Source organism: Salvelinus sp. IW2-2015, unplaced genomic scaffold (assembly GCF_002910315.2).
Source record: "Salvelinus sp. IW2-2015 unplaced genomic scaffold, ASM291031v2 Un_scaffold2340, whole genome shotgun sequence".
Classification (NCBI taxonomy): Eukaryota; Metazoa; Chordata; class Actinopteri; order Salmoniformes; family Salmonidae; genus Salvelinus; species Salvelinus sp. IW2-2015.
The window spans coordinates 166,858-178,530 of record NW_019943665.1 but is presented as its reverse complement, the minus strand read 5'-3'; the positions used below and the strand labels follow the sequence as shown (position 1 = coordinate 178,530).

Below are 11,673 nucleotides of genomic sequence, written 5' to 3'. Positions count from 1 at the left end.
CACATCCGCATTTTAGAACAATCAAGTCCCATGTTAGAACCAACCACATCCATTTTTAGAATCTGAGACACACAGTCCATTTTACGAACCAACCGCAGTCCATTTTTAGACCACCACAGTCCGCATGTAGAACAGACCACAGCTCCCAGTGTTTAGAACATGAGACACAGCAGAGGATCCTGGAGAGGAGCATCCAGGAGAGAGTGATCTCAGGAGAGCAGGATCAGGAGGGGTAGGATCCCGGAGGAGATCCAGGGAGGATTCCAGGAGGGAGGATCAGAGGGAGGAATCAGGAGAGAGTATCAGGAGAGAGATCCAGTGAAGAGGATATCCAGATAGAGGCATCCAGGAGATAGAGGATCCAGGAGGAGGAATCCAGGAGAAGAGCATCTCATAGAGTAGCGGATGCCCAGTGAGGGAGGAACAGGAGGGGAGGATTCAGGAGAGATGGATCAGTAGGGTAGGATCCATGAGGAGAGAAGGTCAGGGCAGCTCAGGTTGTTCCTTTGGGATTGTAACAAGTCCTAGCTCAGGTTGATTGATTCAGCTCTCTTCTCCCCCCTTAGGACTAAGTCTATAAGATAGACAACGAATAGCAATGACGAGTCAGAGAGCCCAAGGGCTGTTACGCTGTGGTTTAAAAATGACAGTACAAGGGACATGTTCTAGCTGGTGTCATGTTGTCAGTTGATGGTCTCTCCACGGAGGAAGGGGAGGACCATTTCCTTCCTCACTGTGGATTTCTATAAAACATTAAATAGTGAAATGCATTTAAATGTTTATTTCTTTGTAGGTAAATAACTTAGTTACATATATACTGTACGTTTTTTCATTGATATGTCACATAGCATCAGCGGATGCACTCTGGTATCCTTGGTAGGCCTGTATGGGTGTACGCTGGAGGTTCACTAGTTTCATTTACCCTACTCTGTGTAGTTATGTTAGACTTAATTACATAAGAATACTGTGAGGAGGTCGTCTATGTTACTCACCGTCTGTTCGCCTTATACCATTAGTCATTTACAGAGATATTATGGCACACCCTTTTGCGGATGACACGTCCTCAGCGATCACTGAGTCTTGGAGCATGAACTGACATGTTGTGCTGCCAATCAAAAGATAGAAGAATAATGTGTCTTGAACTCCATAAGGCACGAGGCTAGCAGTCGTATGCACTGACAGTTTATCTATTTTGACATGTTTGGGTTTGTCCTATCATAGTTTGTAGTAGTCAGGTGCATAGAGAGGGAGGGGGGAGTATGATTGTCGCGGAGAATGGGAGATGTATTTGAGCTAGGGTATAAGATACGGGCGAGAATGGGTGCTCTGATTCCCGAAGGGGGAGGGGCAGCGTAGAAGATATGGAGGGGGAAATGGGCGGGGAGTTGCATCCAAACGTTGAAGTGAGAGAGAGATATCTCGGGCGAGAAAATTCTGTGCGGACAGTTTTTGTAGTGAAAGCCATAAAAGGGGAGATTTAGAATTTGTTATTGCGTGCTAGTATCGAGGGAGAAAGGTTTAAAGGAGTCGGCGAAGAGATGTTGGGAGAATGTGGGAGTTTGACTGAGCGAGGGGGGAGAGAGTGGAGAATGGGGCTTGATGAGGCGAGGGGGAGAGATGTGGGAGAATGGGGAGTTGATAAGTTCGAGGGGAGATGTTGGGGAAATGGGGAACTGATTGATGAGCGATCGGGGAGAGATGTGGGGAAATGGGGGAGTTGAATGAGCGAGGAGGAGAGATGTGGTGATGAATCGGGCGAGTTGATGAGTCGAGGGGGAGAGAATGTGGGGAGAATGGGGGAGTTGATAGCGAGGGGGAGAGATGTGGGAGAATATGGGGAAGTTTGAATCTGGCGAGGGGGAGAGATGTGGGAGAATGGGGGAGTTGATAGCATCGGGGTGAGGGGATGTGGGAGTGTGATGAGTGCAGGGGGAGACGATGTTGGGGAAGAAATGATGATTGATGAGTGACGGGAGGATGTGGGGAGAATGGGGAGTTGGATGAGTGAAGGAAGAGATGGGGAGAATGGGTGAGAATGGGTGACTGGTCTAGTGAGGGGTAAGAGATGTGGGGAGAGGGTGAGTTGAATGAGTGATAGGGAAGAGATGGGGGAGAAATGGGTGAGTTGATGAGTGAGGGAAAGATGGGGGGAGAATGGGTGTAGAATGGTGAAGTGATGAAGTGAGGAAGAGATGTGGGGAGAAGGGTGAGTTGAATGAGTGAAGGAAGAGATGGGGAGAATGGGTGAATGGTGATGAGTGAAAGGGAGAATGGGGATGGATGGTGAGATGGGTGAGTTTGATGAGCGAGTGGAAGAGATGGGGAGAATGGGTGAGAAATGGGGGAGTGGGATGCGTGAAAGGGGGAAGAGATGGGGGAGAAATGGGTGAGAATGGTGAGTTTGATGAGCTGAGGGAAAGATGTGGGATAATGGGTGAGAATGGGGGAGTGGATGAGTGAAAAGGTAAGAGAATGGGAGAATGGGTGAGACTGGGTGTTGATATGAGCGAGTGGAAGAGATGTGGGAGGAATGGGTTGAACGTTAATGTAGCGATGGGGGAGGAGATCGGGGAAGAATGGGTTGTAGAATGGGGAGCTGGAAGTGAAGGATAAGAGTATGGGGGAGAATGGGGAGGTTGATGAATTGCAAGGAAAGGATGGGGAGAAGGTGAGAATGGGGAGTTGATGATGGAAGTGGAAAGAGTATGGCGGAATGAGGGTGGAATGGGGAGTGATTAGTGAAAGGAAGAGATGGGTAGAATGAGTGAGTTATTGAGCGGGGGGAGAGATGGAGAGAATGGTGAGTCATGGAGTGTGCGTGAGGGGCGAGATGGGTGAGAATGATGAGTTGAAGAGCGAGGGGCGAGAGGGGGAGAAAGGTGAATTGATGAGAGAGGGGGAGAGAGCTGGCGAATGGGTGAGTTGAATTGAGATGGGAGTAATGTGGTAGTTGAATGAAGAGGGGAGAGATGGGGAGAATGGTGATTGTTGAGTAATGTGGGGAGAATGGTGAGTTGATGAAGAGGGGAGAGATGGGGGGAATGGGATTGATAGAGCGACAGGGGAAAGATGTGTGAGAATGGGTGAGTTTGATGGAGCGAAGGGTAGATATGGGTGGAGACTGGGTGAGTTATGATGAAGGAAGAGATGCGGGGAATGTGAATGTTGATGAGAGAGGGGGAGGAGATTGAGAATGGGTGAGTTGAGCAGTGAAGGAAGAATGGGGGATGAATTGGGGTGTAGTTGATGAGTGAGTGGGAAGAGATGTGGGTGAATGGTGAATCTGAGAGACGAGGGAAGATTGGGAAATGGTGAGTTGATGGAATGGGGGAGAATGGTGAGTTGATGAGAGATGGTTGAGAGATGTGGGAAGAATGGGTGGAGTTGATCGTGATAGGTGAAGAGATGGGAGAATGGGGAGTTGTATGAGTGAGGGGATAGAGATGTGGGTAAGAATGTGATGATGAGGAGAGGGGAGAGATGTGGAGAATGGGGAGTTGAGTGAGATGGGGGAAGAATGGTGAGGTTGATGAAGAGGGAAGGTTGGGAACTGGGTGAGTAATTAGTGAAGGAAGTAAGGGGAGAATGGGGAGTTGATGAATGAGGAAGAATGTGGGAGAAGGGTGAATTGATGAGCAAGGGGAGCGAATGGGGAAGAAATGGTGAGTTTGATGATGAGATGGAAGAGATGGGGAGAAGGGTGAGTTGAATGACGGGACGAATGGGTGGAGTTGATGAGCGAGGGAAGAGATGTGGAAGAATAGTGCGCTTGATGAGGACGGGAAGAGAGGGGGAAGAATGGGTAGTTGATGAGTGAAGGGAAGAGATGGGGGAAATCGGGTTATGAGCGAGGAAGAGTGGGGAGAATGGGGGAGTGATTGAGTGACGGAAGAATGTGGGAGAATGGTCGAGTTTATGTAAGTGAGGGAAAGATGTGGGGAGAATGGGTGGAGTTTGAGAGTGAAGGGGAAAGTGGGAGAATGGGGTGAGAATGGGAGTTATTAGTGTAAGGAGGAGATGGGAGAATGGTAGTTGTTTGAGTGATGTGAAGATGTGGGAGAATGGGTGAGAATTGATTAGGTTGATGTAGGTGAGGGAAGAGATAGGGGAGAATTGGGTTAAGTTGCTGCGTGAAGGGAAGAGATGGGGGAAATGGGGAGTTGATGATGCAGGGAAGAGATGGGAGAATGTGGTGAGAATGGTGAGTTGATGAGCGAGTGGAAAGATGGGGAGGAAGGGAGAAATGGGAGTGGATGAGTGAAAGGAAGAGATGGGGGAAATGGTGAAGTTTATGAAGAAGAGGGTGGAGCCGCTGGGGATATGGTGGTTAGAGGAGAGGGAGAATGGGGAGAATGGGTGAATGTATGGAGAGAGGTGGGAGAGATGGGGAGAATGGGTGAGTTGATGAGAGAGGGGGGAGAATGGGAGTTAATAGAGATGGGGAGAATGGGTATTGATGAGATGGGGGAAGATGGCGGATGAATGGGTGAGTTTGATGGGAGCGAGGGAAAGACATGGGGAGAAGGGGAGTGATTGAGTGAGGGAAGAGATGTGGAGAATGGGTGAGGTTGACGAGATGAGGGGCGAGATGGGAGAATGCGGTGAGTTGATGAGATGGGGGAAGAATGGGTGTGACGAGCGTAGGAGAGATGGGTGAGAATGGGTGAGTGATGAGATGGGGAGAATGGGTAGTTTATGAGCGGGGAGACGATGGGGAGAATGGGTGAGTTAATTGAGGAGCGGGGAGAGATGTGGAGAGGGTGAGTTGATGAGATGGGGATGAATGGGTGAGTTGGATGGAGCGAGGTGGAGATGGGAAATGGTGACAGTTTAATGATGAAATGGGAAGAGATGGGAGTAATGGTGATTTTAAAGAGAGGGGGAGGGAGTGAACATGTTGTCTGAGTAACTGGTCTCTCTCTGTGTGACTGGCCTCTCTCTGTGTGAACATGTTGTCTATAGGACAGGGCCTCTCTCTGTGTGACTGAAGCATTCTCCTCTGCTTTACTTTGCTGTCATTCAGGGTGGAGCCTTAACATTGTCCATACTGAATAGCTTATCTCAGCCAAAACACTGCCCCTCTCACCCTACCCTGGCCCGATCTGGTGCCACTCTCACCCTACCCTGGCCCCACAGGGAAAGAGACAGGATTTAACTCTCATCTATCCACTGATAACCACAGGGAAAGAGATTGCCACACTGAGCTTGCCACACTGAGCTTGCCACACTGAGCTTGCCACACTGAGCTAGCCACACTGAGCTAGCCACACTGAGCTAGCCACACTGAGCTAGCCACACTGAGCTAGCCACACTGAGCTAGCCACACTGAGCTAGCTACACTGAGCTAGCCACACTGAGCTAGCCACACTGAGCTAGCCACACTGAGCTAGCCACACTGAGCTAGCTACAATGCTTTCTAATGGCACCACAGAGGCTAAAATACCTTCTTTATTTATAGATATTTACATTCTAAAATACCTTCTTTATTTATAGATATTTGGAGGCTAAAATACATTCTTTATTTATATATAATGTAATGAAACAGGCAGGGGAGCAGGTCTCGAACCCTCGACCTTCTAGCCCGAAGTCCAGCGCACTATCGACTGTGACGCAAAAGCACGCTCGTGCGGCAGAGTCGATTTACACGCTTATAAACACAAGGTCGTTACAATATTTAGAGGCTAAAATACCTGCTTTATTTATATATATTTAGAGATTGTTACCTAACCCCTTAAATCCCTTAATAACACAATGAGTCTTTTTGTTATAAATTACGTTTTACTACAGATTTGTTTGATAAATGTCTGATTGAAATCCATGACATATATATATAATGGACAAAACCCTTTTTATTGCCAAGCTGTATCATTTGTTCTTGTCCTCTCAGCAGGAATCAATATGCAAGACGTACTGTATCACCTCTGTGTGTGTTAGTATGCACTACAGGACCACCTCCTGAGAGAGGAGTCATGTTTGCTAACGCAGCCAGTCATCGCATCATTGACCTCATTGGTGATGGTGTGTTGCGTGAATGCAGATGCTGTTATTGAGAGGCCCTTGCACGATGATACGGGTGTGTGTGTGTCTGTGTGTGTCTGTGTGTGTGTNGTGTGTGAACAATAGGCACAACTCTGCATATAAACAGTTTTTTTCCCTAAAAGTGGCCGTGATGTCACATGTCCTACCTTTATATATCAGTACATGTAACAGTATAACTTTACGTCCGTCCCCTCGCCCCGACCCGGRCGCGAACCAGGGACCCTCTGCACACATCAACAACTGACACCCACGAAGCATCGTTACCCATCGCTCCACTAGCCATTTCACATCCGTTACATACACTCAGAAAAACCTAAGCATGAGTGGGACTGGATGAACATTTTGGTTTTTGCCCTAGAACCAAACAAACCACAGCTGATTCAAATRATCAAAGCTTGATGATGAATTGATYATTTTAAGTCAGATGTGTAGCGCGAGGACAAACAACCTGTTCACCCCTTGGGATCCCCAGGACCCAGTTTGGAAAAAGTCCGCTATTGGACAGASTTTAAAACACGGCCCGCTATTGGACACATTTCAAAACGCGGCCTGCTATAGGACACACTTTAAAACACGGCCTGCTATTGGACAGACACTTCAAAACACGGCCTGCTATTGGACAGACACTTCAAAACACGGCCTGCTATTGGACAGACACTTCAAAACGTGGCCTGCTATAGGACAGACACTTCAAAACACGGCCTGCTATTGGACACACTTTAAAACGCGGCCTGCTATAGGACAGACACTTCAAAACCCGGCCTGCTATAGGACAGACACTTCAAAACACGGCCTGCTATAGGACACACTTCAAAACACGGCCTGCTATTGGACAGACACTTCAAAACACAGCCTGCTATTGGACAGACTTCAAAACACGGCCTGCTATAGGACAAACACTTCAAAACACGACCTGCTGTTTCTGAATGTACCCTAACCCTAACTGAGCTCCAAAAGCCCAGGCCTCCTTGGAGAATTTAAACTATGAATGAAACACAGAACACATATTGGAATTGTTTAGTAAACCAGATGAAGAAATAATTTAAAGGTTAGAGTAGACCTATGTTCAGAGATTAATTCCCACAATCTATGTTACAAGCCATTCAAAATGTGTTTCATGTGATGTCAAAATGGTGAGAGGTCGGTATGCTTTTAACCCCTTGAATACCTTACAATCATAGCAATCCAGAAACATACGGGTAGGGTAACAAGTACGCATTCTTTTTCCTCATGTATTTGTTTTCTTCAAATGATGACACTAGTCCAGGCCACTACTGCGTAGTTTGATCTGTAGACCTAACGAGCTACATGTATTTGGGTCAGAGAAGATTTAGTTTTCCTGTACCTTTAAGAGTGGGGCGCAGTGGGAGGACTACACTGGGTACGTATTTCAAACACTTGACTCCTCCTAATTTTACGGGTTTCGTTTCCTGGTGGTCTAGTCTGTCGTGTTGTTGACAAAAAAAACGAACAAATATCGTTTTTTACTGGACAAAATGGGTCAGTCGTTTCCGACCCCGACTGCGAGCCCTCGGTGTGTCCTTTGTGCCACCGTATATGTCGGACTCCGACCGCGCTGGGATGCAAACATGTTTTCTGCTACTGCTGTATACAGGAGTTATGGAGTGGGTCGCCCACCGGTCCATACTACTGCCCCGAGTGCAAGGAGGAGTACAAGACTTTACCGTTTGGGTTTAAGAGAGACACTACCGCAAGTCCGTGGCGAGATGAAGCGCCTGCACATACACCACTACCGCACCAACAGGTAACTTCCCAAATTCACCAGACAGTTCTGCCCATGCGCAATTAGCCTGGGACAAGGATACAGGGGGTTTATTCATTACGCCGATTCGGTTGCAAAACTTTCGTCTGTTACAAAACGTTTTGCAACACAAACGTTTACTTCAAACGGAAAACATTTAGCAACGAAAACGAGAATTTCAATTGGACAAATTCTGATAGGTTCCTCCACGCTTCGTTCCTTTGCTCTGTTTGGTTTTAACTTAAATGGTAAACGGTTTCCGTTCCAAGACGTAATAAATACACCCCAGGTTGGCTGGCTAGTCTTGGGAACGAACATTTCCAAATGTAGGCTACTGCTGGGAAAGATGTACATGTGTAATGATACTTGGCCTACAGTAAAACTATAACACATTGTTTTAATATGGTGATGATGACTTGGCTATGAGAGAAACATTAACAACAGTATTAGGCTAAGTTGACTGACGCACAGGTCAAAAGTCTACTGAAGTCCGTTGACTTGCATTAGAATAGAATAAGGTCAATTGATTATATCATCAAATAATATGATATTTCCCATAATTTTTAACTCTGCATCGTTGGGAAGGGCTTGTAAGCAAGCATTTCGCTTAAAGTCTACACCCGTTGTAGTCTGTGCCGTGACAAATACAATTTGATTTGATTTAGCTAGGTTTGTGTTTTTTGATGTCTCCCAAAATAGGCCTAATCACTACTAATGTATTTGTGTTATGTATGTCTTGTTGGGTATAGAAGGCAGAGCCAATGAAGAGGATGTCATTGAGATCAATCCGGTGGGCTGGACCCTTGGGAAGAGAGCCTCCATCTCTCTATCCAAGCGTCTGTTGGGGAAGAGACCAGCCAGTTCTCCTGTCCCAGGAGGCCATCTTCACGACAACAAGAGACAAGCCACTGGCAGCTCCTCTTCCGCCCACTCCAGGGGACAGTCTGGTGACCGTAAGAGACCCGCCTCTTCCTCCTCTTCAGCCAATCAGAACACGTCGTCTGACGTCGAGTTGTCCAGTGAGGAGGAGTTGCAGCAGCACCATTTTCCTCAGCAACCAAACCGTCTAGTACTGCGTCCGTCGCCGCCAGAGGTCCGGACCTGACACGTGATAGGTCTAGGTCCCGTAGGAGAGACCCGCCCTTGAGCTGGACGAACCCCCTGCTGCAACAGAACCTCTTCAAAAGAGAACCCCTGAATGACCCTAGAAATTCACCTGAAGCTGCAGCCGGTAACGTGAACGACACATCGCCGAGAAAGAATCACCACCGTTGAACTGGACCACCGCCACCCCCTGCAAGAGATCCGCACACACCGCGCCAGAATCCTGCTGAAACGCCCACACGACCCATTTACGTTTAGTCACCCCTACGAAGGAGAAGCCTGTTGAAGCCGAGAGGGAGCCTCTTCCAGAGATCTCCAACAGATCCCCTGGTCTAATTGGCACCTCCACCTCTCCTACCCGTGCTGCCAACAAGATTTCCCCTGGACGTACCAACCTGTCCCCAGCCTGGCTCGCCAAACCTCTAGGGAGACCTTCCTACCCTGCCACTACTGCCCCAGCCGAGGGCCTCTCCCTGCGGTGAAGACCTGCCTGGTGTGTGGAGCCTCCATGTGCTCCGACCACCTCCGGCCCACACTGGAGTCCCCGTCTTCCAGAGCACACCCTGGTTCCCCGTGGAGGACACCTCACCTGGAGGTAAGGGTTCATTCTAATTTGGGGAGAATCTCAATTTACTTTCCTTTTTCTGAGCTGCACAAAGTCAAATTCCTAACACCTTTGGACGATATTTGCAGTAAAGTCTTGAATTATTTTAAAATAATTTTGCGTTTCAACATTTCATTTTAAAGTTGACGATTTGTTTATTTCATTTATTATTTGACAAATCATTAAACAGCTGGCTAAAAGTACAACTTACATTTGTCATCAGGTGCCAGGAACACCAGGAGAGGAACCAAATCTACTGCCGTCAGTGTAGCGTGTGTGTGTGTACCGTGTGTACCGTGATCGGGTCGCACCGGGACCACGCTTGCATCAGCATCAGAGAGGCCGAAAGGGAGCTGAGGGTGAGAAACAGAGGAGGGGGATTACCTGACTGTTTACCAAAACACACAACAACAACCTGATCACATCCCAGTTGTATCAGCCATAGTATTAATGTTGTCTTAAGTAACGTCGGTGGTAATAACCGTAGCACACGTGTTATAGTATAAATACATGTTTCAGAGAACTAAAGCATGTTTCTATTGATGGCAGGATGTTGTCACTATGTTTTTTTTGTCTTGGCAGGGGAACCTGAAAGAGGAGACGGAGAAGATGCAGGAAACAGAACAGTCTTTAATCAGCAGAGTGACTGAGATGACAGAGAAGAAACAGAGATTCCAGGTAAAGCAGACAGGACCTCAGTTGGACCAAGTATTTTTTAGGTCTGACCTGACGCAAAAGCCTAATGTACACACCCTGTATCCCTCTAAATCAAATCAAATTGTTTTTGTCACATGCGCCGAATACAACAGGTGTAGACCTTACAGTGAAATGCTGAATACAACAGGTGTAGTAGACCTTACAGTGAAATGCTGAATACAACAGGTGTAGTAGACCTTACAGTGAAATGCTGAATACAACAGGTGTAGTAGACCTTACTGTGAGATGCTGAATACAACAGGTGTAGTAGACCTTACGTGAATGCTGAATACAACAGGTGGTAGACCTTACAGTGAAATGCTGAATACACAGGTGTAGTAGACCTGACAGTGAAATGCTGAATTCAACAGGTTAGTAGACCTAACAGTGAAATTCTGAATACAACAGGTGTAGTAGACCTTACAGTGAAATGCTGAATACAACAGGTGTAGTAGACCTTACAGTGAATGCTGAATACAACAGGTGTAGTAGACCTACAAGTGAAATGCTGAATCACAACAGGTGTAGTAGACCTAACAGTGAAATTCTGAATACAACAGGTGTAGTAGACTTACAGTGAAATGCTGAATACAACAGGTGTAGTAGACCTTACAGTGAGATGCTGAATACAAACAGGTGTAGTAGACCTCACAGTGAAATGCTGAATACACAGGTGTAGTAGACCTCACAGTGAATGCTGAATACAACAGGTGTAGTAGACCTCACAGTGAAATGCTGAATACAACAGGTGTAGTAGACCTTACAGTGAAATGTTGAATACAACAGGTAGTAGAACTTACAGTGAAATGCTGAATACAACAGGTGTAGTAGACCTTACGTGAAATGTTGAATACAACAGGTGTAGTAGACCTTACAGTGAAATGCTGAATACAACAGGTGTAGTAGACCTTACAGTGAAATGCTGAATACAACAGGTGTAGTAGACCTGACAGTGAAATGCTGAATACAACAGGTGCACTAGACCTTACAGTGAAATGCTGAATACAACAGGTGTAGTAGACCTTACAGTGAAATGCTGAATACAACAGGTGTAGTAGACCTTACAGTGAAATGCTGAATACAACAGGTGTAGTAGACCTCACAGTGAAATGCTGAATACAACAGGTGTAGTAGACCTCACAGTGAAATGATGAAATACAACAGGTGTAGTAGACCTTACAGTGAAATGCTGAATACAACCCTTTACCAAACAATGCAGTTTTAAGAAAGTATTAAGTAAAAAAAAAAAAAAAGATAATAAAAGTAACAAATAATTATCATTAGCAGTAAAAAACAATAGCGAGGCTATATACAGGGGGTACCGTACAGAGTCAATGTGCGGGACACCAGTGTCGAGGTAATTGAGGTAATATGTACACGTAGGTTGAGTTTTAAAGTGACTATGCATAGATAATAAACAGAGTAGCAGCAGCGTACAAGGGTCCATGACACTCCATGCGCTAGACAG

General features: G+C 46.6%; 1 protein-coding gene across 1 annotated transcript in view; it reads left to right on the top strand.

Annotated features, from left to right (window-relative positions):
* Nucleotides 1–4,558: 4,558 nt before the first annotated feature.
* The window catches only part of si:dkey-29p10.4 (tripartite motif-containing protein 14), a 30,108-nt gene continuing 22,993 nt past the window's right edge, over nt 4,559–11,673 (top strand). The window contains exons 1-5 of the mRNA XM_024140958.2: nt 4,559–4,601; nt 8,551–8,894; nt 9,178–9,383; nt 9,733–9,868; nt 10,092–10,187. Coding sequence (XP_023996726.2) covers nt 4,559–4,601; nt 8,551–8,894; nt 9,178–9,383; nt 9,733–9,868; nt 10,092–10,187 — 825 coding nt within the window. The remainder of the gene's footprint in view (nt 4,602–8,550; nt 8,895–9,177; nt 9,384–9,732; nt 9,869–10,091; nt 10,188–11,673) is intronic.